Below are 27,723 nucleotides of genomic sequence, written 5' to 3'. Positions count from 1 at the left end.
ACGTACACGCACATTCCCGCATGTACCGATTCGTTGGGGGGTTCCGCGGGGGGGGGGGTGTAGCAGTAGTAGGTAGGGCCTCCAAAAAATGGCTCAGGGATCCATGATGTTCTTAAGTCAGCCACCTCGTTGGGCAATTTGCCTGTTGTGGCGTTGTATTTGTATTTCAGTTTTCGAAACAGAAACTAGCAAAAATGAGGCGATGAACGTACTCAAGCCAGAATCGAAACACGGAATACGAAAATAACGTCAACGTTATACAAAACATCATAAAAACCCAAAATTTTGATTTTTGCAGGAACATCTCGACATATCGTACGGCTGTGGTTCCCAAACTTTTTGCAGCGTGGCCCTTTTGAAAAGATTTTTACTGGTGAGCCTACACCGGCCATCTTGAATTTCATTAAAAATAAAACAGCGACTACTCTGGCTTGTGTTGTCAAATAATTTTATTAACTTGTTTAATATTTTTAGTTTCATTTCATATAAGCAGCGAAGCGTGAAAAATCATCGTTTCTAATTATCAGTTACTTTAAAATTTGTACTTTACTTTGAACTGTTACACTCCGTCTCGAAAAAAGTTTATGGAATCTTGTTTTTTTCGTATAACTTTTGTAGCACGCAGTGTAATGAAATGCAATTTTTTCACAGAAAAGGAAAATCATTTTTTTGATGATACAAAGAGCATTTTTCACAATATTTGTGATAATATATTGTGATTCATGTAATGTATAATAAAAATTGTGCTTATAATCGTTAATTTGTTAAAATTACGTGTGCCAAAAGTTTATGGAAACTATTAAAATACCTACAAATTTGAAACTCGTAATAGTGCCGCAAGTCTTATACAAATACAACGCCACAACAGGCAAAATGCCCAACGAGGTGGCTGAGAACCCAACGAGGTGGTTGAGAAAAAGTCTTGAAACCTATAAATGCATTAAGACAAATAAGGTGCGAGTGAATCTTTTGTTTGCTAGACGGCAAAAGTGACGTAGCTTTCTGTGGACGAGATTAACAAAATTTTGAGATTAAATCGCAAAGTAAGCCTATTGAATATTTTTCAAAGTAAATCGTGGCAAAAGCATAATTTATCACGTTTTAGTCAGAAAGATACGCCAGAAAGTCGCCTTACTATCCAAATTCACTTTTTAGAAAACCTTGACACGTGACTTCATACGATGATAGGTTGATAAAAATAATGGTATCCACCCACATAATGTTTGTTCGTTAAGTTATTTGGTATTACTAAGAATAGTGAAATAATTCTGAAACAAAAAAAAAACAAAAACAAATTTTTTTTTTTTCCAACTTCAAAAGCGGGACGCATAGTCACAAACATTTTGCGCGGAAAACAGTGTTGTGGGGCTTTCTTCTGGGGGAAAAAAAAACCAGGTTTATCTCGAAGTCCCCTTCACTGAAGCTCTGTCAGCCTCTTGCCAGGGCGGCATATGAGACTTCGCACCCGGGAGGCAGGTAAGCTCTAGCCGCCCCTGGGCGAGACCACGAAAATGAGTCGTACCAAGTGGGAAAACGTTATATATGGGTTTCTCGGGCCTCTGGTTTGAATATATCTCCAGATAAGGCTTTAAAAATAATTTAAAAAAAACTGGTTTTATGGTTCATATGGAAAATTTTTCTCCAGCCAGCCCTCTCAGAGCCAAACATTCAAACACACAACGCACCACATTTCGAGATGTTAGAGTGGACTCAAAACCACGTAGCTTATAGAGAGAAATAGATGTAAACGACGAAAAGAAAATGTAATTTAGATGTCTTGATGCACATATACAAGGTATTGTCACTATCTCTGAAGGAAAAGCTACGCTCATACTTCAGCAAACATCAGGGTAGAGGTTTTGTGATGGGCAAACTCCACATTCAATGGACACGCATATTTAGCAATCCTAGATAAGAGACTGGACGCAAAAAATACATAGAGGCACTAGGAAATCATTTCATTCTTTTTGGTTAAATTTTAGGTAAGGGGGAAGAACGTTTTTGCAGCAGGACAATACTCCCATGCACATAGTTCAACGTTGCGAAAACCTATTTCAAAATGAAAAATGTGGCTCTACTGGATTGGCCACCGATGAGTCCTGATCTCAGCAATATACTCATTAAATCTACTCCAATAGGCGACAGTTCACCTCGACGAACGCCTTGAAACATGCCACAGAAACTGAATAGTATAATTTGGACCCACTACTCCTACAAAGTTTAGCTCTTTCAATGGAAGATCATTTGTTTGATGTCGTTCAAAATAATGGAAATATTATCAGTTCTTAATTAATAAGTACATATGGGGTTGGTTGTCACACTCGACAAAAAAATTTTAAAAATCAATATTTCATAGGAAGAGTGATGTTTTGTACTCGCAGTACAAGCAATTGTTAAAACTTGATGTAGATACATCAAACATTTAGATTGATTTCGATTACATACCTGAAATTAATTGAAATGTAAAAAGTGCGACAACCATCCCCGGTCTCCCCCACACACAGCAAAATACATGGTAAAAAAAATTTGCTCTACACCTATTTCTTTTCTCAATTTTTTTTTTTTTTTAGGTATTTTAGAAAGTCTAATCTTTTTTAGGCTAGGATTACGCTATAAAAGATTGGTAAAAAATCTTTACAAAACCTGAAAGCCACCAATAGGCCTATTCGCTCGAATGTAACCGAAACGCATACTAGTTGTTATTTTCAAGTTTTGCAAAAGATATTTTATCGAACTTTTATAAAATGTAAGAGTTTTGTAAAAGTGCTTTGATAAAACTTGAAAAATACAACCAATAAACTGATTGGTTGGATAAGCTTGAATTTAACCCATCAGCTTATTCGTTGTATTGTTCAAGTTTTATACAAGCACTTTTATAAAACTTGTATAGTGTAATACCGGTCTTAGTGTCATTTCAGTACAAAATACCGCTGGATAAGTAGGCTAGATAAGCACGTATTTATCTGGAAAGAGATTCTTCCTTGTCGGTGTCATTTGTTTGAGACCTGCTCGAATTTTACGTGCTAAGAGATTTATAAAATCGCACCAAATTGAGGGAATCTGAAATAGACGTTAAGGCAACAACTATTTAACTTTTCTAAGCAAGATTTTACTTGTTCATAGATTTTTCTAAAATAGTAAAAGAAAGGAACGCTCATATATTTTACCCTTAATTGAGCATTGTAACTAATTAAAAAATACACTCTAATTAATTAAATTGCCGTGTTGATGTGCTGTTTCAATTTAAAATATGGTAACAGCACCCATTTATATCCGTATTTGTAAAAAAAAAAATTCAATACGTTTTTATGGGGATGAACCATAGAGGGTTAAGTATTCGATATGCACTTGTCACATCTCATAGTGGAAATAATTATAAAATAGGAATAACTCCACATAAAAAAATGAAACTGGAGCTTTAACCAGATACGCATTCTTAAACTTGAAGAATATTAATTAGAGAATTTATATAATAGTTATACAGCCGAAGAGTTAGTTATGTTACTAAATTTTAGCACAAGTTTTATAACATGTGCTATTGAATGTATCGTAAAAAAATGTTTACCAGAACCTTATAGCAATGATCGAGACAACAATCCTCTTCCGCACATTCTCCAGTTGCCTAATTTCTTAGAAATCTAACTAGAAAAAGGGAGGGTGAAATAACCCTTCGTGACTTTCTTATTGGTCGTACGTTTTGGAACCCCAATTAGAAACGCCCCAATCTCGCGTACTCTTTTATTGCTTCTCTCACTTCCCTGTTTCTCGCTTGGCGATTGGTTCTTCTAGGATCCCATCTCGACCCCTATTGGTAAGAACTGTCTTCTGATAAAAATCCTAAACTTTGAGACTCTCGAGAGATTGTGTAGATAATTTCAACCTCTATCAAAAGTCTAAAATGATAGCTGATCGGTATCTTATCATTTAAAATGGTATGTTATCATTTTTTTATGTTATCGTCTCGAAAAATCTTATTTTGATGCATGATAACGTTTTTTAATCCAATTATTGCTCGTTACAATCAAATATATTTCGGACAAGGAAAAGATTAAACAATCGGTGTACTGTTTGAATTTACTAGATTCAAAGATATATAATTGTTATTTAATATGACAAGTGCTTATCATCTTCTTGAACTTTATATTCTTGAGTTATCATTTTAATGTCGTGATATCTTTTAATACATCGTAACAAACACAAAATAAACTGGAATAAATCAGCAAAACGTGGTTACGATAATGATTTTCGATATTAATGTCAAAAATGTTCAAGTTCAACTGACGATCATTCTTATGAATAAATATATTTCTAATAATTTTTTAATTTTACCCCCATATTGAACATTTTTGCAGGTGAAGAACTATTCGATGTCACCATCGAGCTTTTGCTGTTCCGAAAAAGATTAGTCGATCAAGGATAAGTCATTAACCCATTCAGCTTTAAATCAAGATATCCGTTTCCTATTGTGTTATTCGATAACTGATCCAATCTTAACGGTGGATTACTGTGGTGTTCTCGACAGGGGTATGGCCCCCTGTACATGGCCCGAAGACGATGGGGCAGCTGGAGCATCTGGTCCACCTCGTTGGAGTTACGGTCCCGATCCCCAATTAGCAATGAGCATGGGGGAGGAAGTCGATGGCTATTTTCACTGCGGAATAGACGAAAGCAAACATTATTATCCGAACGCGAACGCCTCCATCCATAGTTATAGAGGTAAGAAAAAAAGCTAAACAATTTTTCCGTATTTCATTCTTTTTTGATAATGATATTCATTATACACAAAGTTTTATACCTTCATTTTGAAATATTTCTTCCAATAATAATATGTGTAAATCTTATACAAGAGAGAAATTCTATTTATATTCTATATAAAACCGACTAAATATTGCGTGTATAAAAATTTGCAAAATATCGACTCTTCAGGGAAAAAAAATCATTAAAATTAAAATGAGAAAACTAAAAGATGCAGTGAAAACCTTTATTTAACACTTAATAATGAAACTCCGTGTGTCCATGATGGATCAGAAGATGAAGTCAGGTATTATTTATAGTGAGGGAAGAAACATAACCGTAATGTATAAATCAAGTCTAATTTTCATGAATATCTTTAATAATATATAAATTGAACGTTAGTCTATCTAAGTTTAATAGGCATTTTGTGGGATACCTACTATATAGATAACACATGTAAATTGTATTGTGTGAAAGCAAAAAGTGCAGGAGATGATTTTTGATTTGTGTAGCCTTATACAAATACAAACACAAGGTCACAACAGGCAAAATGCCCAACGAGGTGGAGGACTGTTAATGAATATCACTTTTTATAACATGATTATAGCATGAATATCAGTTTTTATATAGGCCTACTATGTAACTTCAAACTAGGAAATTAGTTCACTGTACATAAGAAAAATTAGATTTGAAATTTTAATTTTCCATTGATATTTGATAGAAAATTTTGGGTGTGTTTCGATTTCGACTATCAAGAATGAAGACAAAAAGTTCACTATTAATAATATCTGAATATTCAGTGAAAAATATAATTTTCTCTCGTTTACGTAAGAACTGAAAGCTCTTTTTATAGTTCTTGAAAGTTCTTGTTGTTTGCAATCTTTGAAAAAATTAATTAAATTTTGAATACAATGTTTTATTTTAGAAAGGAAAAAATATTCTTGATATTTTTTTAAGGGTTAGTAGAAAAAGGTATCTTAAATGTTAGGAACGTCAGAAATCCTATAATCATGCACTGTGTAATTATATATATATATGTCAAGCAAATTTATATGGTGCTGATAATGATAATTAGAACCCGGAAGTTCAGGCAAAATGTCATAAGTGCCTTTTTTTGCCTATTTTCACTTTTTTTTTTTGGTAAAAATGCCTTTTTTGAAATTTTTCTGCCATAAATGTTTTAAGTTTATTAGTGAATTTCAGAGGTCATAATCTGTACAACTTGGATATTTTGAGTATTGAAAAGAATTTCCTTTTTGAATTGAGTATTGAGAAGAATTTCCTTTTTGAATTGAATATTGAAAAGAATTGCCCTTTTCAAAATTTTCCTACTCTCTCGATACTAATTATCATCAGAAAGCTCCCCACCCCTTTCCAGCCTCATTTAAACGCGAATAAGTGATAGGAAACTTGGTGTTGCCATGCATTGACTTTGCTTTGACCAGATGGTGTTAGACGTGAATGATTTGTTTCAGGTGAACGCAGTCCATGTTAGAAAAGCAGATGAAAATTAGAAATGTTTGCTCCTTCACATGCTTCACATGTCTCGAACTGGACTGCATTGTATATGTATAGCTGACCGATGCTGTCCCAAGAGGTCATCAGTTGACGTCATGGCTCACACAAGCGGGGTAGGAGCTGCACCAGGGCTCTGGGGCCTATGTTGTTCTGATCTTGTTTTTTACTTCATAAATGCACTGCAAACAACCATGGCTATTATTTTACATCCATACGTATTTGGTATTCAATTAAATTGACCAGAGTTGTCCTCGGGAAGGGAGGATGTTTAGCAGATGCGGCCACACAGAGCCCCACGCTTGGAGAAGTCTCGCATACGTGGTAAGATAAAAAAAAGTTTAATTTTTTTACTACTATATATAGAACAAGGTAGCTATGTTTCAACTATAGAAATAAAATGATTATTCCAAATAAACGAGACTTATTCGCAACTCCCCACAGATTATTTTCTCTACGGGGTCCGCGTCTGTTAATGGTGGCCAGTAATTGACCTAATCCTGAGGGTCTACTAACATTTTATTTTGGGCTTAAAATCAGTTTAACTTGGATAGTAATGTGGTTATTATAAACCATAATTAAAGCAGTAGAAATGCAATTAATTAAATGCCACCAATTTTTCAGCTAGTTTTTGGACTCTTAATGACTTAGTTTTAGTTACTTTTTCTTTCTTCCAAAAATTATAAATGCCTGTTTTAGTGAATATTTTAGGCATTTTTCAACTATTTTTTAGTGCCTAAACTTACGGTCCCTAATGATAATAATAACTGAGCACTTCTGGAAGTTTTCATTTAACCATCAGTGTAACATGTACCTAATATTTAAGTTTGGCTTGATTTTATTCTATGATTTTAATGAGACAGTTTCGTACATAATGTAGGCTACATATAGTACATTCGGGTAATATGGAGTAGTCGGGCAAAATATGGAATACCAGGTTTTCTCTGCCTTCAGGTATTGTCTCCAAGTGGAACAGTGATAAACAACTTCAACATGCCCCCTTGATGCTGCTATAGAAGAACATTTGTTTTTCCACTTCCAGAAATTTACTCCAAGTTTTCTAAAGTGCTTATTAATTATTGAAAATGTGCCCAATAATTTTAAACTAAGCACAATGTACATCAAAAGGATTACATTTCATTCTGTTCTGCTCATTTTTCAGCTAGCGATTCTTTCCATTTAGACGGGACGCTAATTCTTCTTGTCGAGTAATATGGGATAAGCCCACTATAAGTATTATCTGAGTTGGATGTTTGTCATGTTCTCTGTGGTCCCACCTCAACTGTTTTAGGGCAGAATCGGAAGATTACATTTGTGACTCTTGTAAATAGACTATGACACCACCGCATCATCAACTACAAAAACAAACGATGAAATTTTCATTTTTCATTATCATAGACTCGTGAAATCTTGTTTTTGATCAACATTCGAATTAGTTTTCTTCATTTTTAACCCTCTATTCCATATTTTCAAACGAAAAAATGATTTTTTAAATTCCCTTTTTCTCAGTTATAACGATACACTTGTCAATGTGCAAAGACAAGAAACCAAATTTTATAGTAACACAGGTTTCGGGTTTCTAACATGTTTCGAATTGGACTAATCGAAAAAATAAAAATTTTATTCCATATTACCTGAAACAAAGTCAATCTCGCTTATAACGTTCCCATATAAAGTTTTCATACTTGGTACGGCTCATTTTCGTGGTCTCACCCAGGGGCGGCTCGAGCTTACCTGCCTTCCAGGTGCGAAGTCTCATATGCCGCCCTGGCAGGAGGCTGACAGAGCTTCAGCGAAGGGGACTTCGAGATAAACTTGATTTTTTTTTCCAGAAGAAAGCCACACACCATTGTTTACCGCGCAAAATGTTCGTGACCATAGGATCTGCTTTTGAAGTTGAAAATTTTTTTTTGTTTCAGAATTATTTCACTATTCTTAGTAATACCGAATAACTTAATCCTTGAAACAACACTTATTTTTGGGAGCCATCATCACATCCTGTATAGATGATATATAACGAAGTTATTTTTGTTAAGAAATCTTTTTCAAAGTTGTTTCTGGTAGCCTACTCCAGTGACCGGGCATGTGAGAAGCCGAATTTTTCCTTTACTTTCATTTGACTATTCTGGAAGAAATTCTCGTCGGGAGAACCAAAATGCACACTTTCCCCATTCGATAGAGTACGGGGGCAGCGCTTGGGCATGCGAACCATTGCGGCCGCACAAGAGGGTTGCTAAATCCGAGGTGAATGGGTAAAAAACGTTCCATTGGTCAAAAAAAATCAAAGAAAATGTTTTCTGTCTGCTCTGGAGGCACTAAATCCGAGATGAAAGGGCGAATTTTTTTTTTTAATTTTTTTTTTTTGTTATGAATTGTTTGGATAAGTTGTGAGGGAGGGGCATGACTCCCAAGGGTAGGGCTGAGAGGGCTCCAGCTTTTTGGTCCAGGACTAAATCCTTATCATTTTTCTTTTTTTTCACACTATAAATTAACTGTAGATGGGGCCCCATGAAAAATCTAGCTTGGGTCCCGCGAAATATTCCAACCTAGGGGCTCTCACGCAGGATGTAGGGCTATGGGGGGGGGGGAATACGCAGGAGGCGCAAAAAATAAGTCCCGCACGGGTACAGACTTTGTCTCGAGCCGCCTCGATAGCTTACATTCTAGTTTCTAGTATTACAGTCGGAGACCCTGTCTGTTTCAAGTTTTCTCAACGTTTCCGTTGTCGAGGTATGACTCAAAAGCGGGATGTCATGTGAATTTTTACTGTGTTTAATTTTGGGGTCTTAGCTACAATCTAAGCTGCTGCCCCTTACAACCTGCCGCCCGGGTGCGCCACATTCCTTGCGCCCTCGCTTAAGTCGCCCCTGGTCTCACCTCTAACTCTCATTAAAATTTCCGGTTAAGGTGAGGCTGTCAGGGCAGAATCCATGGGCAGTTGTAAATAAGGGTAAAACAAGCAGGAGTAGGTCCCACTCGAAAAAGTCGTTTCCTATAAACTAAAAAAGTAACACACGGTTTACTTTCGGAACCGAGTTTTCAGTTATCCGAGTTGGTCTCTGTCCCTTTCACCTCGGGTTATCGAGACAACTGTACTTACATGCATTTGTATTTATAAAGCTCTATTTCGATCTATAGTGGAAGCCCATGTGTCAAAATGTTCAAACATTTGGATGATGGTTGATCATCCCGGAACGAAGCTGAACTGCTACTTCGAATGATATTTCTGTGATGAAAGAATCCTAGAAAATTGGGAAATACTGTATCTTTCGAAAATTTTGCGTTGTCCAATTAGCAGTCTATTTTCTTTTATATAGTAATAAAAACAAATTTTAAGAAAATAGCTACTTTACTCTATGATATTCCATTTATAATAATTTGCTATAAGGTCTACTTATTTTACGACATTCCATGTAGTAATTCAGCAGTTGTCAAAAACAAATAAATATTTTTTGTGTATTTAACCCTCACCCATTCAATATCTTTGAATAACCCTTTCGGACCCAAGCATTCCATTTTTGTAATTTTCAAGATGTTTTTGCATTTTTGATATACAAAAAATACATTAAAAACATAAATGTCAGTATATATTTTTTTTTCAAATTTTCAACTTTTTTTTGTGAAGAAATAATTCACTTCGTAAAAATTTTTTCAGCCAAGATGATGCAAGGTATATATATTCATCTTCATTTTTAATCTTTTACAGAATTTTTTTGCTAAATTTTATGTAATAACTCACACTTTTTTTTCTCCTGATATCTTAAAAAACCTGAAAGTTCAATAACTCGAAACTTAAACAATCCTTTAAGCCAGGGCTCAACTCCCTGAGGTTTTAAAAAAAAATTCTACAGTGAGAAAAAGCAACATCCACATTTGTGTATGCAAGGTCTGAAAGGGATATGTGCAGGGCCGTAACTCCCCCCCCCCCGGCCCCCCACAAAATTTAGGGGTGGCAATTTTAGGTGGGAACAAAGAATACCATTACAAAATTATCGAATTTTAAAGCTGGAGGCGGCAAAAATCCTAGTTACGGCCCTGGATATATATATGGCCCTCATTTGCTATTTTTCAGAACCGAAGGAGAGTATCAGTTATTGCTTAGATATTTTCACATTAAACAACTTGAATTTCAGCGGGAGCCATGTGTCGTCCTGTTGCTTGCACAGCATCGTTGCAACCACAGCCACCTCCAACATCTTCTTGGATACCACCAGAAAACCCTTGTCATTTTCCTCCACCACCACCACCGCCACCGCCTTCTTGGTACCCTGCATCCAGCTCTGCATACGCATATCGTCCGAGAACCAAATCTTATGCACATTCCCATCATTATCAGAATCATCCTTTTGGTTTTCCTCCAACACCTCCCGGTGAGATAACGGCAGATGTGACCACAGGACCAATAAACCATCCTTACTTGGAGGACTGCCATCATATGGTCGGATTGAGTGGACAACAATATGCGCAAAGTCCTGCAAGAGCCGATTTTAATCATGGTAGGTTTTCTAATTTTGACTGTCAGTTTATTTTGGAGCTTTTAATGATCAAATATCTGGTTGTATGTTGCCGATAACGTAATTATTTCACTTTATTTTTGTTTCTTTTTATCAACACAGCCTACGCACCTAATTATAACAGTCAATGCTCATGCAACCAACCGAACTATGCTCCAAGCCACCCCGTCCCATCATCACAAGCACAACAAGGATTCCCAACGCACAGAAACCATGTACAACCACACTTTTTACATTACACTCCTTCAGTTCCAAGACCTACTGCCACACAAGCCATACCAACAAATACGGCGAGAGACGACCATAAATCGGATGTTCCAGCAAAATCCGAAAACACCGAAGTTTTATCCAAGAAAAAAGCCGATTCTCAAAAGCAAAATGGAAAAACCAAAACCAAGGGAAGATCGCATTTAGGTGAGGGAAAAACTTTGATAAGGACCATATTCGCGATATTATTTCTTATATTACTACCATGTTGTGCGTGATTATGAGGATAGTAGCTTATATTTATTTAGATTTTTGTCCATTTCGTTAGAAGGACGAGAATGCGTAAATTGTGGTGCCACATCTACTCCTCTTTGGAGGAGGGACGGTAAAGGACATTACTTGTGTAATGCATGCGGTCTCTATCACAAGATGAACGGACACAGCCGACCGTTGGTCAAGCCAAAAAAAAGACTGGTAAGATTTTCTCATTTAATATTCCTGCATCCGGTAAGAACAGTACGGTAAAACCTCGCTGTAACGATACTCGATGCAACGATATTTTTTCAAAACGTGTTTAAAACATGGCCATCTCAACGCACAGGCTCACCCGGATACGGCCCGGAGGCCTCATGAAAATAAGATCTGCGTGAAATTTTTGAGAGAAAATACATAAATTGATAGGCAAGTATTTGTAGCCAGGTAGGGAGGCCTGAAAACAAATTATTCGGCCTGGGCATCTATGATGCTGTTGAGAAGGCTCTGGTTTGGAATTGCCAAAAGCCTAACGTTAAAATCCACTCGATATAATGATATACAAATACAAATACAACGCCACAACAGGCAAAATGCCCAACGAGGTGGCTGATAAAAAGATGCCCATAAAAATATGGATGTCATATGTTTCAAAAATACAGCCTCCTTTACTACGATAAAACCCTCTATAACGATATTTTTTTAGGAAATTTCGAAACCCGCTACAACGATATATATGTATGTATATATTTTTTCTTCCTAAGACGTAAAATAACATCGATATTTTGCACCACCTGATTACCGAAAGTATTAATGAAGTTGTCGGTATTGCTACTTTCGGTGTAGTTCACAAAAATGTTGTGCGGTAAACTACTTTTTATAGGGTAAAACAACTAACTGAATTTTATTAATCAACTAAACAATTAGAATTTTTTGCTGCGAATAAATATTTATATAGATGCATGTTATCGTGACATTAACAATATGAACTCAGAAGAGATACCAACAACAGCATAAATTTGGCGGCATCTGCTAGATTAGTGGTTCTCAACCTGGGGCCATATGGCCCCCTTGCGTACCTGGGATATTCCACGGATTCCTGGTGGCCACGGGAGAAAATCAGAAGAAAGGGGATCCATGACAGGTGGTGAAGGGAGTCATAGAGAAGAGAAAAGCTTTAAAAGTGAAACATCGTTGAAAAATATTACTACTTTCAGAATTCATCAGATCCGTCCATAGAAATAGGGGCATCTTAACCCTTGGGTCTATGTGGGCATGATCCGGGTCTTCATGTATATAATGGAGGGAGGGGACTCTGCACTATATGGGATCTGGTACTATGATTTTCATATGTAAGGTGTTACTTAAATCATAGTACCAGCTAAGTATGGAGGGCCGCCAGAGCAACGGTTGATGTGTTGGGAGGGTCAATTTATCGTGCATGTTCGTTAGATCATCTCGTATTTTACACAGACCCTTTCTTACCACATAATTTGTATAATTTGACTCCTGGGAGCGATGATAATCCATCATTTGAATCCGTGTCTAGCCAGGATTCTAGAGATTGACATGATTTATTAAAATTTCATTCATAATAAAAAAAATAGAAAGTATCTCGTGGATGAGGATAGAGGGGGCCCTGGATAGGACAGGGGGAGGCGCAAGAAAAAAATGTGATCCATAGGGGGCCATGAGCTGAAAAAGGTTAAGAAATACTGTTCTAGATAATGCTGCCTCTCGATATAACGATAACCTCTCTGCAACGATATTTTTTCTTGGGTCCGTATAGTATCGTTATATCGAGGTTTCACTGTATTTCTGCGCTTATACTATACTTTTTGAAGGGTAAAAAAAGGTAGTCTTGTTAGAAATCTGACGCAAGGAGATGTAGAGTGTTTATAAGTATTCTTTCCCCTCCCTAGTGTTGTTACCAAGTCGGTTAAACAGATTTGCATCGACAAATGATTTTAAACAGAGGCTCATTCAAACAGCGAAAATCGTTCTTCTTAACTTTGCAATCAACGGAGACATCACTTATCTTCGAAGGTATCTTTACTGGAATTATACGCTCTGCAGATCCACGCGCGGCACAAAACAGCACTTCTTTGACTAAATCTGTGTTTGCGCGTGTGTGTGTGTTTCCTTACTTTTTCTTTTTAAGTATTTTCCTGACCTCAGATGTACCGAATACAACAAATTTCAGTGGAAAAATAAAGGGGAAACAAAATTCTCTGATCTCTTTCCCTTTTGATGGATTTCAGAAATTTAATGATCTTAAAACACGATAAATCCATGAACATTATCAATGTATCGAATATTCTCAAACCTAAGATGGATATCGAACTCCTTCTGCTGGTATCTACTGGACAACTTCCAATACTTTGGTACATATTTTCAAGTCTAATAGAATCATTAAAATTTCAGTATCAAAAGTGATTTTTTTCATCTGAAAAATATATACCGGGTGATTATAATTAAAGTTCCCGTACTTTGAATAGTTTTTCTCAAAAACTGCTTATCCGAATACAGCCAAATTTTTAGGATATCTTAATGAGACTGAGAACGTGGGAGAGATTTGTGAAATAAAAACATAGTTCAATTTTTAACCACCAGGTGAAAAATTTGCGCTTTTTATCGCATTTTACATTGGTCCATACAGCGTAAGTTTCAATGAGATACGTCTACCAGAACGGACGCTACATAAGTCTGAGTAGTTTCAATATAGGCCTACTGACACTGCTCAGACTAATGTAGCAGCCGTCAGTATACTGATACTACTCCGACCTATGTAGCGCCGGTTCTCTGTGGAGAACGTATTCCATTGAAACTTGGTATATGCGCTATATGGTCCGTGGGGAAAAAAAGGAAAATTCAATAAAAAAAAGCGCCACCTTTTTACCTGGTAGGCGGAAATTAAACTTTTTTTTTTAATTATTTCATAAATCTCTCCCCAATGGTCTCATTAAGATATCCTAAAAATTTGGCTGTATTTGGATAAGCAGTTTTTGAGAAAACTACTCATAGTACGGGAACTTTAATTATAATCACCCTGCATATATATGTATTTTTTGCATTTTTTACTGTATCATAAATCATACTGTACCATCAAATTTATTGTGATTCTTCTACCCTGATAATTTGTCCCTGTATAGTTGTGTTTTAATTATGTACATTATACATCTTCAACCTGTTACTCGCGAACGCTGCGGTACTCACTGAAGCAAACAAAAAAATCTTCGATGCTTGTACCTGATTTTGTAATCGCGTGGTCTTGATCAAAGCCCCCAATTTATCTATCCCATTCTAGTTGCATTCAAGAAATTACATCATCATGTACACAGATATTTTCTGGATATTATGCTAAGGTGAACTAAAAAAAAAAGCCATCTGGTCACCTCTGAGACTCGACTCCAGGCCCTCTTGCAAACCTACCTGGGGGCCATTTGCTGAAGTTAAGAGGGGCTACTAATGCCTCTGCTTCAGCACCTCACGCATTGAAATAAAGAAGTCAGAGAGTGTCGTGTCTCCAGTGGGGTAGATGGTAGCATGCTTGCCCGGTTTGCAAGAGGGCCTGGTTTCGAGTCCCTCTCCGAGTTCACATCAGCATAATATCCAGAAAATATTTGTTTACTTGATATATTGGGGGGGGGGTAGCCAGTCCGATAAGATACTCGCCTTAAGTACACCAAAGGATTTTTAGAGGTGTTGCGAGTTCGATACCCGATTCGTCCTTGTCAGAAAGCTTTCCTGACACAGGGATACAACAGAAACGGCGACATGACCACAGAAAAAATTGCTACCGCAGCAGGGAGTCCCCCATCGAGGGGTTAGCACACCAACCTCTCGATAGCCCCGTTCACATGTGCAAATATTGTGGTAGCATTAGGAGTTCTAGCCCCAACTTGACGACTTTTTTCCTTCGTAAGGAAAGAAATGGAGAGCAGTCCTTAGGGAAAATTCTCGAAGCGGACTATTTCCTATGTGAACGGGGCTGGTGAGTATAAAAACAAGTCTGCCGTTCGGAATTGGCAATAAATTGTAGATCCCGGTCTAATTAGCGTGTCTAATTACCTCGTGTGCAGAAAATGACCGTAGTGCGACGAAAATGATCAAAGGATATATCGGGCTGAGAAAAAAAAAAAGCAGTCTAATTCACATCATATTAGTTCCTAATTTAAGCCATGTCAGATTTTCCACGTATGGGTGCTCTTCTCCTGATGCTGGGAGTAATGGCGGCTCGAGCTTACCTACCGCCCTGGTGCAAAGTCTCCTGTGCCACCCCTTAAGACGACCCTGGCAGGAGGCTGACAGAGCCTAAGGAACCTTGGAATAAACCTGATTTTTTTTCCAGAACAAAGCTGCACACTATTGTTTACCAAGCAAGGAGTTTGTGACCATACGTCCCGATTTTAATGAAATTGTCTTTCTCTTCGTTCAGAATTATTTCACAGTTCTTAATTATGCTAGAACGCTTAATCCACAAAGCAGCATTCATTGATGAGCTATTATCACTTACACTCATCCTGTAAAGAGGATTTATAACGAGGTAATTTTTATCAAGAAATTTATTTGAAATTCGTTTCCCTGGTGCTCCAAGGACCGAACAAATGAAAGCCGAATTCTTTGTTTGACCGTTTCAAAAACTTACTGGGTAAGGGCGCCAAAATTCACACTTGCCTCTTGTGATTGAGAACATTCTCGTTTCTGGTGTGACGGTCCAAGGCATATTTTCCCAAACTTTTCATTCCATCTCCCCCTACTTCAGAAATGTTTCTCTCCCATCGCTCCCAACTCAAGTGAACTCATAGGATCCTATGTTAAGTCCAGCTTCTATCGTCCCCCTTGACCATTTCATCGCCCACTTTGGGAAACACTGGTCCAAGCTCCTGTTTGTTCCCTCAAGTTTGCTAAACAGCTTCGTGGTCAAAGTGTGGCTCAAAAGCATGATGCCATACGAATATTTACAAAAGGAAATTTTTAAAAAATTTTTTGTCCAACTAAAACCTAAGCTGCCATCCCTTACAACCTGCCACCCGGGTGCAATCACCTCTTGTATAGTCATTTAAGTCGCCCCGGTGCTCGCGACTCGAAGAGGGTTGAATACCTCAAGATGTACACACTTTTGTGTCAAGAAATAGTTCCTAGACAAAGTATATTACGCAATGGAGTATTTCTGTCGATCTCTTTTTTAAGAATCTGTATTCATCAATTCGTTTTCTGAAGCAAATTGCTTGCACTGCCAGCCATCTCTACTTTTTTTTTACAGCGATAGACAAAATGGCCAACAGAAGAGGAGCAAAGACCATATAGTCTTTAACACATTATAGAAATTGGATCTAATTCAATGAACTTACACACAACTTTACACTTGTTAAATGTGTGGCAAACTTTTTTTTTTTACTTCAACCAGTTTCTGTTCTAAAAATATACAGCAATGGCGTTTGGAATAAAAAGAGAGGGGAAGTCGGCTCTGAAATTTAAGAGCGTGATGCTTGAACGCCGCTGTATGTAAGATCCACAAGCAAAGCTTTAAAAAAACAGAAGAAAAGTTTGAATATGTGGGAAGAACCGTGTAAGAACCGCATCTCATGTCTAATCTATGTAGAGATCTGCGAGTTGGTAAGGCGTAATCAGCTCCAAGATGGCATCTCGAAGGATCTTTATCTGATTTTTAAGATGTACACACGAAAGATCTTGGCTCCTGCACCTGTCCCCTCATCTAATGACTTGTGCTTCTGCTCTGCGCTACTTCCAGGAATCGGAACTGTTCGTTTTTCAAAAGTTGAGCATTAAAAAAATATATTCCTAAAAGAATCTCCCGAAATTTCTTTAGGCCATTATCTTCAGAGAAAGGGAAGAATCTCAAGAACGATGACATGTTTCCTAATCTAAATAGAATCGTATAAAGATATTACGTAACAGTCTCAAAGAAAAATCATTAGGATAAAAATCCCACCCGCTACAGTTGAAAAACACAAGTGAGGTTTGTTGTTTCTTTCCTAGTATAACTTAAAGGCCGTGTAACATGTTCCATATTCGTATTACATACTGTTGAGATACAAATAAAGAGGCTCAAGCTCACGAAATTAATAAATGTCTTTCATAAATGGATAACAATGGATTTTTTTTTTAAACCAAATTCATACCATCTTCTTCACTCAAATTAAAACTGACTGTTAATTGTGTTTCAAATTACCTGTCTTCTACTTATCTCTTTCATCAGGAAGGGGAATCTATGATTGAATCTTGATCTATGGCAGATCAAGTTAAGTGGGTAATGTATAACAAGCATATAGCATGATATCCTCGGTGCCCGGTATGAAAATAATCATAGTGCCAATTCGCGGAACGAATATTTTTCACTAATTCAGATTTTTTTACATTTTCATAGTTGAAGTGCAACCACCTGGGGATTTTATAAAATACTTTTTATTTCTATTACCCCAAGCGTAAGGTCGTATCTGTCCAACACCATTTGTTATTATTAGGCAAGACATCACAAAAACATACAAGAGAGAAAGACAAAAAAATAACTATAAGAGACAAAAAGAAAACTACAAAACAAACACTATTTCATGTTGTTTAGATATATATTCGACAGCCATATTTTTATCGGCATCTTTTTTCAGCCACCTGGTTGGGCATTTTATCTGTTGTGGCCTTTGTATTTGATTCAAAGGGGTCCTTTTATGGGTCATTGAAAGTAACTCAAATGGGACAATTTTCTTAGCAACCCAGAGAGAAAGAAAATGTACAAAAACAATAATACTCAAATAATATACAATAAACAATAATAATCAATATCCAAAATTTAATTTTTTTTTTTTTAAAGAATACTCTTAAAAGTTGCCCCTCTCTCTCAAATTAGTGATTAGTTGAAGAGCTTATTTTCAAAAGAGAGCATTTCCATTTTTGCTAAATTTACAGTAGACGTAAAAAACTTATTCTTCCTTAATATGTTTGCTTTACAAAAGTAGAAAATAGCCCAATAGGTAGGATGTAGGAATGGTAGAAGAATATTTAATTACTATGTTTCTTGATCAACATTCAAGAGAGTTAACCACATTTCAATTTTGGAAATGTTCCGTTTAGAAAAAAAAATAGTGGAAAAATGTTACCTTTTGATTAAAACTTGAGCTGATCAATTCTGAAAAATTGGAAATTCCTACGTCACCTATTGATTACAGAACCCCAGGAAGGTACCCTTACTGCCCTCTCGTCACTAACATAAGGAACACGATCATTATACAGTAGAACCTCCCATAACGGACACCTCCACTGACGAACGCAATTTTGAATTACATCGACACAGGACTCAATATGTATCTTACTATCCATTAACCAATACTCCTCGTTAGTGAACAAAATTCTCGTTCACGTGGGTGTCTATTACCGAGAGATGAAAAATACCGAAGAGTATGAAAAAGGTGGATATGTGTTCCCTTTCGATAGAAACGACCCACTTTACGTTGTAATTTCTACCAGAAATATTCCCGTTTGCATAATCCCGGTTTCATAATCTGACCGAACTTATCCCAAAGATTCATAAAACCGTTAAAATGTTTCAGAAAAAACGTGGAAATGTTCTTTTTGAAAATAAAATCCTCAGAGTTAATGAACTGACTGTTCAATATCCGTTATTTCAAATACATTTTTATAGCTTTTTTTTAAACATATACACTGGTGTAAGAAATTAAGAGAATTTGCAGACCTGGTCGATTATCTCTAGAACTACTGTACCGATTTTAATGAAATTTGATATGTACATACATTGATACAATACAAAACAAATAACCATTCAATAATTGTAATACACACGCATGATCGTGCGTAACACTCGTTGGAGTCGGAAGGTATGAAACACCGGTTGCAGAATAAACAAAAAATGGGTTAATAGAGGGCATGGTCCCCTCTTACAGATATACAGGTCTCGCAGCGTGATTTCATACTTGAAATAAGGCAGTTTATCATTTCCTGTGGCAATTGGTCCCACTCGTTCAGCAACGCTGTTTTCATTCCCTGGATGGTTCCCGGAGGGGGGTTGCGAGTTGCAATTGCCCTCCCCAGAGCGTCCCAGTCATGCTCCATAGGGTTAAGTTCTGGAGATCTGGCTGGCCAATCCATCCGGCGAATATCCTCACTCTCTAGAAAATCGTCGAGCAGAAGAGCTCTATGTGGCCTCGCGTTATCGTCCATTAAAATGAACTCAGGGCCAACTGCACCCCTGAAAAGTCGAACGTAGGGCTCCAAGACCTCATCCCTATACCTCACACCAGTCACAGTGCCTCTCTCAAAGACATGGAGAGGTGTGTGGCCATCCAACATGATGCCCGACCAGACCATTAAACCTCCTCCGCCATAATGGTCGATTTCGCGGACATTGGAGGGTAGATAGCGGGTCCCTGGTTCTCTCCATATGAACGTACGGTGAGAATCGGTGCTTAGGCTGAACCGGGACTCATCAGTGAAGAGAACGGTCGCCCATTGATCCATACTCCAATCTCTATGCTCTCTGCACCATGATAAACGAATTCTCCTGTCCGTAGAAGTGAGTGGGACGCAAACAGCAGGTCTTCTTGCAAACAACCCTCTCTAATGAAGTCTTTTGGAAACAGTCACCCTTGATACACGGGTTCCTGTGGCTGCATACAAGTCACGAGAGAGCTGAGAAGCTGTAGCACTACTGTTACGCCTCGCTATAATCGACAAATGGCGATCTTCTCTGGCCGTCGTGGCTCTTGGACGACCTTGCCCAGGCTTTCTCTCGATGGATCCGGTATCCTGGAACTGTTTCCATAAGTTACACACGACGCTGGGCGTTAAATTGAACTCTCTACAAATCTGGACTTGAGATTGGCCTGCTTCTAGCCTCCCCACAATTCGCCACCTCATTCCATCATCTAAGGTTGGTGGTTACTCATTTTTACTGTTACAATTTGAAATTAACCGATTGCTGCAAAATAACACCAAGAAATTCGCCGAGGTGTGCTAGCGAACGAAATGCGTCTTAACTTATAAAGCCTGTTTCTCTACTGGCTCCGCCTACACACACGTGTACGCTTACGTATTTGACGTACAAGATTTGCATTTTTGTCTAGAAGCAGTGGTTTTACATTCAGTTCAGTTCTTTTCATGAAATTCGATAAAATATGCAAATTCTCTTAATTTATTTCACCAGTGTATATTAAATGCCTATTAATACCATTTAAATCATTGCATAACCTTGGATCAAAAAAGCATAAAAAATTTTTGTAAATTGTTTTTCTTGGTAAAATGGTATGATATAAATTCATATTACAGTAATATAAATGATAATGATGAAAATTCTCTAGTAGGTGTTGCCCTTTCGCACACCCCTAAGGGTGGAAAAAAAAATGATCGAAAAAACATGTGGATTACCTTTGAATAAATTTTTAATCATTTATTAAAACTCATTTTTTGACTGACGTTGCTTCTGCGCAAAGCCTTTGTCTTTTTTTTCGAAGTAATTTTCACGCATAGGCTTATTATATTTTTGTAAGTAACAAATCATTTTTTTGGGAATGTTTAAAATGCCTACACAGTACTACTTTTTTAAATATTCGTTTTTTATGAGCAGTGTATTATACAGAGAGCATAAGTAAAAGGACGTATGGCATTTTACTGGCGAACCGTTCATCCTAGAAGCATACTTCCAATTAGAAAAAGTATCCAGATAACGTATAGTACTCAGAAATGTCATTTATGTTGCAAGGGGTTGTATAGTTATTAAAATAAAGTTGTTAACTTTTTATAAGGACATCCTGTACTCAAGAACCCGATTAGAAAGTTGTTGCCCTGTTTTTCGTGATGCCAATTAAAAAAATTTCTGTTTCCAAGTTCAATATTCACCGAGATATTAGAATTCGAAAAACGAAGGAAATTTGGGGAAAAGCGGCGTTAAATGCGGATAAAATGGTTTCTCCACATTTAGAGTTGTTTTTTCCAACTTTCCCCCATTTTTCGAATTCGAATATCTCAGTGAATATTGCACTTAAAACGTGGAATTCTTTTTGCTTGTATCAAGATAAATAGGGCAACAACTTTCTATTTGGGTTTTGGGGCACACGGAGACTGTATAAAAGTTTTTTTTTTTATTTTAATAGCTGTACAACCCCTTGAAACATTAATGACAGGTCTGGGTACTAAGCGTTATTTGAATACTTTTTGTAATTAGAAGTACGCGTCCAGGATCAACGGTTCACCAGAAAAATGCCATATGCCCTGTTACCTACGCACCCTGTTATATTATTATTATTTTTTGTTTTTGGTGATAATGCTTTTATATTGGGTATTTTGGTGATATTTGACATCCATATTTTTTATGTGTATAATTTTTCCGCCACCTCATTGGGCAATTTTGCTTGTTGTGACCTTTGTATTTGTAATATAAATGTGATTTTTCAAAAGTTAAGTTCAGAAGTTCTCAATTAAACATTTTTTCCTATACCCCATACTTATACACTTGCTGAAAATCGGAAGAAAGCCTATTTCATTAAAAAAAGATATGGCATTTTGAAGAGTGATTTCTGTTGTGCCGCTTAAAGGGTTAATACATGTTTTAAAAATACAGGGTGATTATAATTAAAGTGCCCGTAATCTGAGTAGTTGTTTTTTCAAAAACTACATATCCTAATACAGCCAAATTTTTAGGATATCTTAATGGGACCATGGGAGAGAGATTGATGAAATTAAAAAAAAAAGCAGTTCAATTTTCGACCACTAGGTGAAAAAGTGGCGCTTTTTTATTGGATTTTCCTTTCTCCCATGGACCATATATATATACACCAAGTTTCAATGGAATACGTCCTTCAGAACGGGCGCTACATAGGTCGGAATAGTGTCAGTATCATGATGGGTGTTACATTGGTCTCTGAGCAGTGTCAGTATCACGATGGGTGCTACATTGGCCTGAGCCGTGTGAGTATACTGAAACTTCTCAGATCTATATAGCGTCCGTTCTGGAGGACGTATTCCATTGAAACTTGGTATATACGCTATATGGTCCATGAGAGAAAGGAAAATTCGATGAAAAAGCACCACTTTTTAACCTGGTGGTTGAAAATCAAACTTTTTTTTATTTCATAAATGCCTCTTCCTATGGTCTACTTAGGCTCATCGTTCAGTTATGATTCCCTTGAAACTCGCCGTCTCAGGGCCATACTAGGTTTTTGTAAAAATTCTTCTCACTTTGATATTGATGCACCTGATATTCTACACCTTATTACTTATTATTTCCCACGAATCAATCTTAGATGCCGTAATCTTTTTATGTTCCTCCATATCGTTCTAATGTTTTGAAAAATTCTGAATTGTACCGATTTCTAAGATGCAGTAATACTGATGATGTATATTTTTAAACTTTTATTTTATATATACATATGTTTTTATCTTTATCTTGTATTCATATATGCAAACTGTAACTGGGCTTTTGCCTTTAGTTTATATTTTTAAATAAATAAAAATTTTGCTGTATTTTCGGATAAGCAGTTGTTGAGAAAAACCACCCAGAGTACAGGAACCTTAATTATAATTACCCTGTACATTTGAATCCGTAAAACAAATCCCTTTTTATTCAGTTCTTCTTTATGTGAATTTTATAGTTTCAGTTGCATTCAGCAACACTGGTCACAGAAATTCAATAAAAAATTAAATGTGATAATATAAGTCTTATATTTTCTTAAATTTTTACTTTCATACATACAGACAGCTTCTAAAAGAGCAGGAACAAGCTGTGCCAATTGCAGAACTACCTCTACAACTCTCTGGAGACGTAATACGTACGGCGAACCCGTGTGTAATGCATGTGGATTATATTATAGATTGCATAATGTAAGTATATGTAAATGTTGGTTTATCCTTCACTTCAGAAAATTTCGAAGCAATATCACTTCCAATTATCTTTGTAAAAGTCTCGTTAATTGATTCGTAATCGGTGGGGTATTTACGGGAAGGGTTCAGCGGGCTGTAGCCCAAGGCGGTTCAGATGGGCGGCAAATTGAGGATGATGTGATGAGCCGCCAAGGAAACTAGTAGTATGGGAGAAGGGCGGCGAAATTTCTATAACCCTCAATAAATCCACCTCTTCCCAGACAGTAAAGGATTAGGTTAGTGAGTGACCAAAAGAGTGACCTAAAGCAAGGGTGCTCAACATTTTGGTGAGTGCGGGTGACTTGAGTGATCTGCTACAGGGCCCCAGGTCACTTAAGTGATGTGTAAATGTACCGCGGGTCACTTAAGTGATGTGTAAATGTACCGCGGGTCACTTATGTGATTTAGAAATGTGCCACCACGGGCTGCTCAAGAAATCTTTAAATATGCGGTGAAGTGACCTTTAAATGTGTTGCGGGCTGCTTAAGGGATTAACGCGGATCACTTAATTGAAGTGAGAGTGTGCCGCAAGCCACTTGAGTGATCTGGTACAGCGCTCCAGGTCACGAAAGTGATCTGGTAATGTGCCACTTAGTTTATTTTTACAAAATTAGGTTTGAGGTCGCGGGCCATGGATTGAGCATGTATGGCTTAGAGAGCGGAGTAAGTGTGCTTTTGGGCGCCTCTTCCCACCCCCAGTAATTTTTTGGGAGCGGGCAAAGAAAGAAATCGGGTTCTCACTTGGACCAAAGCCGGGAGCACCAGAACCCCCCTTACCCTCTCCTAGTTTCTGTCCTAAGAACCTTGGAGTAGGTATTTTGACGTTAATATTCAACTCTATATGTCGGAGATTCGAGATTAATTAAAAAAATTTAACCCCAAAAGGAAAAAAATATATAATGTTTCATCAATAAGAGTTGTAATGTAGAAAAAATTGTCTGGCATAATTGAGAACGGTGAAATAGCTGTGTACCAAAAAAGGGACAGTTTTTCTAAAAGCGGGACGGATGGTCAAGTACATTTTGCTGGGTAAACAATGTGTGCGGCTTAGAATGGATAAAAAAAATCAGGTTTATCCCATAGTCCCCTTAGGCTCAGGGCCAATCTGAAAACCCTTTCAACCTACCACCAGCGTCGTCTTAGGGGCGACACAGGAGGCTTTGCACCCGGGCGGCAGGTGAGCTCGAGCCGCCCCTGCACTTGAATGTCCACTCTAAATGGCCATCAGCCAGCTCACCGGTTATTTTCGTATACGTCAACAATCACCCTAAAATTTGTGGCTTTTGCGGTGACAATATGCAAGAAGAACTGTTGCAGCAACGTGTTTTCACTGCATACAGAAATTTTTCGCATTTGATGGATACAAATGACGTTTTTTCAAAAGATTCGGAGTTTGAGTCGAAGTGAAAACGTCGAGTATTGAGGTCTTGCGTCGAATAAATGAATTATTTTAAGATTAAAATGGAAAGGAACCATTTGTGCGACCGAAGCCAGACGTCGTATAAAGGTGAAATTCGTATTACTGAGCGACGTATAAACGAGGTTCCACTGCACTGTATATTCGTACCGCAGTCAAGGAGCCTGTATCTGGTAAGGGTGGTCCTGAATTAGGCAATCAGTATAGATATCGTGATATTTCTCTTTTTTTTTTCTTCCCCATAGATGTCTCGTCCACTAACAATGAAAAAAGATGGAATACAGACACGAAATAGGAAAACAGTGGCAAAGAGAAAGAGGAAAAAAAATAATTGCACAAGTGCTGTCACTAATAGTCTTGATACAGAAGCTTCAAGTGAAAACTTTCATTCACCGATGACTGCATTTGGTAATGAAGATAATCCTGGGTCATCGATTTATTTGTGTCAAAATCAATTCAACACGCATTCTAGCTCAGTTATATACAATAATTTCCCAGTACATGCTCCAAATGAATCCATGCCAGCACCATTTGGATATCACTCGCAGACCTTTTTGGGGGCTTGTGCTTAAAGAAATTATAAATGTGATATATTTATGCATATGTGAATTAAAATTTGTCGATTAAGCTTTTTTTTTCAATCTCACCTGTATTTGCGTGATTTATTTACTCGAAAAGAATTCATCTTTAAAATATTTTATATAATACGAAGAAACCAACGAAAGTGACTTTTTCCCAGATATTATGCCACACACAAGGTGAACTCTGAAAGAAAAGTCTACTGGTCTCCACAGGGAATCGAATCCCGATCTTCTTGCATATCGTATTTCTCGTGATGTATAAAGCGCTAATAACTTTTATCACAACATGACCCCCGACATCCTGGAGCAAAGCCCCCCAGGCTAGTACTTTCGACGGGCCCCCCTGCCCAGGCTTTTCGCGGGCCTCTCTATGGTAAATTTATAGCGTGGGAAAACAAAAAATAACGAGAATTGCTCGGGACGGGCTAGAGCCCCGTCAGCCCCCACCCTTGTGGGGGCCATGTATCACAGCACCCCAGAGCCCCACGTCGCACAGTTTAGAGAAACCACCGGTATTGCAGCACGCGCGGTAATATTCTAGATTAAATATTCCTGATGTGGGCGAATTTCAGCTGTAATGGTATAAGATGGTCTCTCTGGGCGGTCATGTCTGACTGTCTGTAATGGTATAGGTGTTTTATTGTTTCTTCTAGGCCCAACACTGGTGCGTTGCAACCCTGTTGAGAACAAGATTATTCCAATAACTACGCACTCACATCTTGTTCTTGCTTATTCCCCACTCTCATCAGCTGACGGGTTCCCCTGTTCCTGGCATGTATCCTTATGCAGGGAGCATAGCTAATAGCACGCACCGAACACTACTGGCGAACCGCTGATCCTAGAGGCATACTTCCAGTTAGAAAAAGTATTCAGATAACGTGTAGGCTTCAGATAAGTCATTCATGTTTCAAGGGATTGTATATAGTTATCGAAATAAAAAAAAATAACTTTTTATACGGACATCTCCTGTGCTCAAAAACGTTTTGAAAGTTATTGTCTCTTTTGAAGCCAATAAAAAAAATTTCAAGTTTCTAAGTGCAGATTTTTCAAATTCGTTGAGATATTTGAATTAAAAAACTGGGAAAATTTGGGGGGGGGGAAACTTGATAATGGGGGTAAAACGCGTTTTACTCTCATTTTTTTATACTATTTTTCCCAACTTTTCTCCGTTTTTTGAATTCAAATATCTTAGCGAATATTGCACTTAGAAACAAGTTCTTTTGTTCGCCTCAGGAAAGACAACAACTTTCTAATGTGGTTTGTGAGTACAGGAGATGTAAGTGTAAAAAGTTAATTTTTTTATTTTAATAACTACACATCTCCTTGAAATACGAAAATCTGCAGTCTACACATTATTTGGATACTTTTTCTAATTGAAAGTATGTCTCTAGGACAGGACCGCCTTAGGGAAAGGATGCACTAAACATCCCCCGCTCCAATATCTATCTATGGCACTGTTTCTCAACCGCCGGGCCGCGGCCCGGTACTGGGCCCTGACATCATTCATACCGGGAGGCGAGTGATCAGCCATTTCATTTTTTCTCATTCATTTTCCGTTGGTCTTGTGTTTGACCGGGCCTTCTACTCACAAAAATGAATGAAACCGGGCCGCGGGCTTGCCAAGGTTGAGAACCACTGATCTATGGGAATATATATATGTATATATGCGTGTGTATTATATCTTTCAAGATTACAGCAATAAAGGGTGTTGGAGTGTCTCCCTAGTGCAGGTGGAGACAGCCACCGAGACTGACTTGTAGGAACATTCTTTTTAGCCCACATAAACACATATAACAAGTACAACATAAGGTGCCTTGTTAAGCTATTTAAAGTAGCTATAGTACAACATACACTAACCGTCAGTCGAATATTCGCAACATGTCCCTCATGTTGAAGCTCCTTCCCGGGAGAAACAGAGTGGAAAAATTGCATGCCTATAAGTGGTGGAGGTTTATTTATTCTATACGTCGTTGACATCAGGGTTAAATGACAATTTTTTTTTAATGTTCCAACTGTCATCTTTCGCAAAACGCAACACTGTGCTACGGTGAAGTTTCTGACTTATTTCGAGACGCATGGCGTTTTGCGCGCGTGGACTTGGGGGTCTGGTCCCCCCCCCCCCCCCGAAATGTGAGAAAATGACCGAAAAAAGGGAAAAAGATGGCCAAATCCATTGTTCTGTCACTTTGGTCCCCCCCCCCCGAACGAAATTTCTGGCTACGCCCCTGCAGTGCAATATTTCAATCTAACACATACACAGTTTCTGTGCGATTTTAAGTTTCTGTTCTGTGTGAGTGTGATCGTAAGATTCAAGTTTTCAACTTAGGGATAATGTCATCAAGAGAGCGTGACAAATTCAGGAAATATGAATCTGGTAGTAAAAAGGCTAAAAAAAAAAAGGAAAAGCGAAACAATACGGCATGACACACAACGTGCTGCGTTTGAAAACATTTCTGCAGCCCGCAATTCAGAATTCAGCCTTCTGGTAAAGAGAAAAGAGAAGTGGATGAGAGAGAGAGAGAGAGAGAGAGATATGTCACAACAAATGGAGCCTCAGCCACCAACAATATGACTGAATAATACGCATCTATATATATTTTTTTTGAGTGTAGAA

General features: G+C 37.6%; 1 protein-coding gene across 1 annotated transcript; it reads left to right on the top strand.

The window, feature by feature from the left end:
- The first annotated feature begins 4,352 nt into the window (after positions 1-4,352).
- Positions 4,353-25,150, top strand: LOC149065768 (GATA-binding factor 2-like). Its single transcript, XM_089253802.1, has 6 exons — positions 4,353-4,716; positions 10,383-10,745; positions 10,866-11,177; positions 11,299-11,444; positions 22,947-23,072; positions 24,774-25,150. The coding sequence occupies exons 1-6, from the start codon at positions 4,527-4,529 to the stop codon at positions 25,098-25,100; spliced, it is 1,464 nt and encodes a 487-aa protein (XP_089109928.1). The 5' UTR covers positions 4,353-4,526; the 3' UTR covers positions 25,101-25,150.
- Positions 25,151-27,723: the final 2,573 nt, after the last annotated feature.

Source organism: Pholcus phalangioides, unplaced genomic scaffold (assembly GCF_987345545.1).
Source record: "Pholcus phalangioides strain wild (caught in Gottingen) unplaced genomic scaffold, Ppha-v1.0 ptg000039l_1, whole genome shotgun sequence".
NCBI lineage: Eukaryota > Metazoa > Arthropoda > Arachnida > Araneae > Pholcidae > Pholcus > Pholcus phalangioides.
The sequence above is the reverse complement of the archived record's forward strand: the minus strand, read 5'-3'. Positions and strand labels throughout refer to the sequence as shown.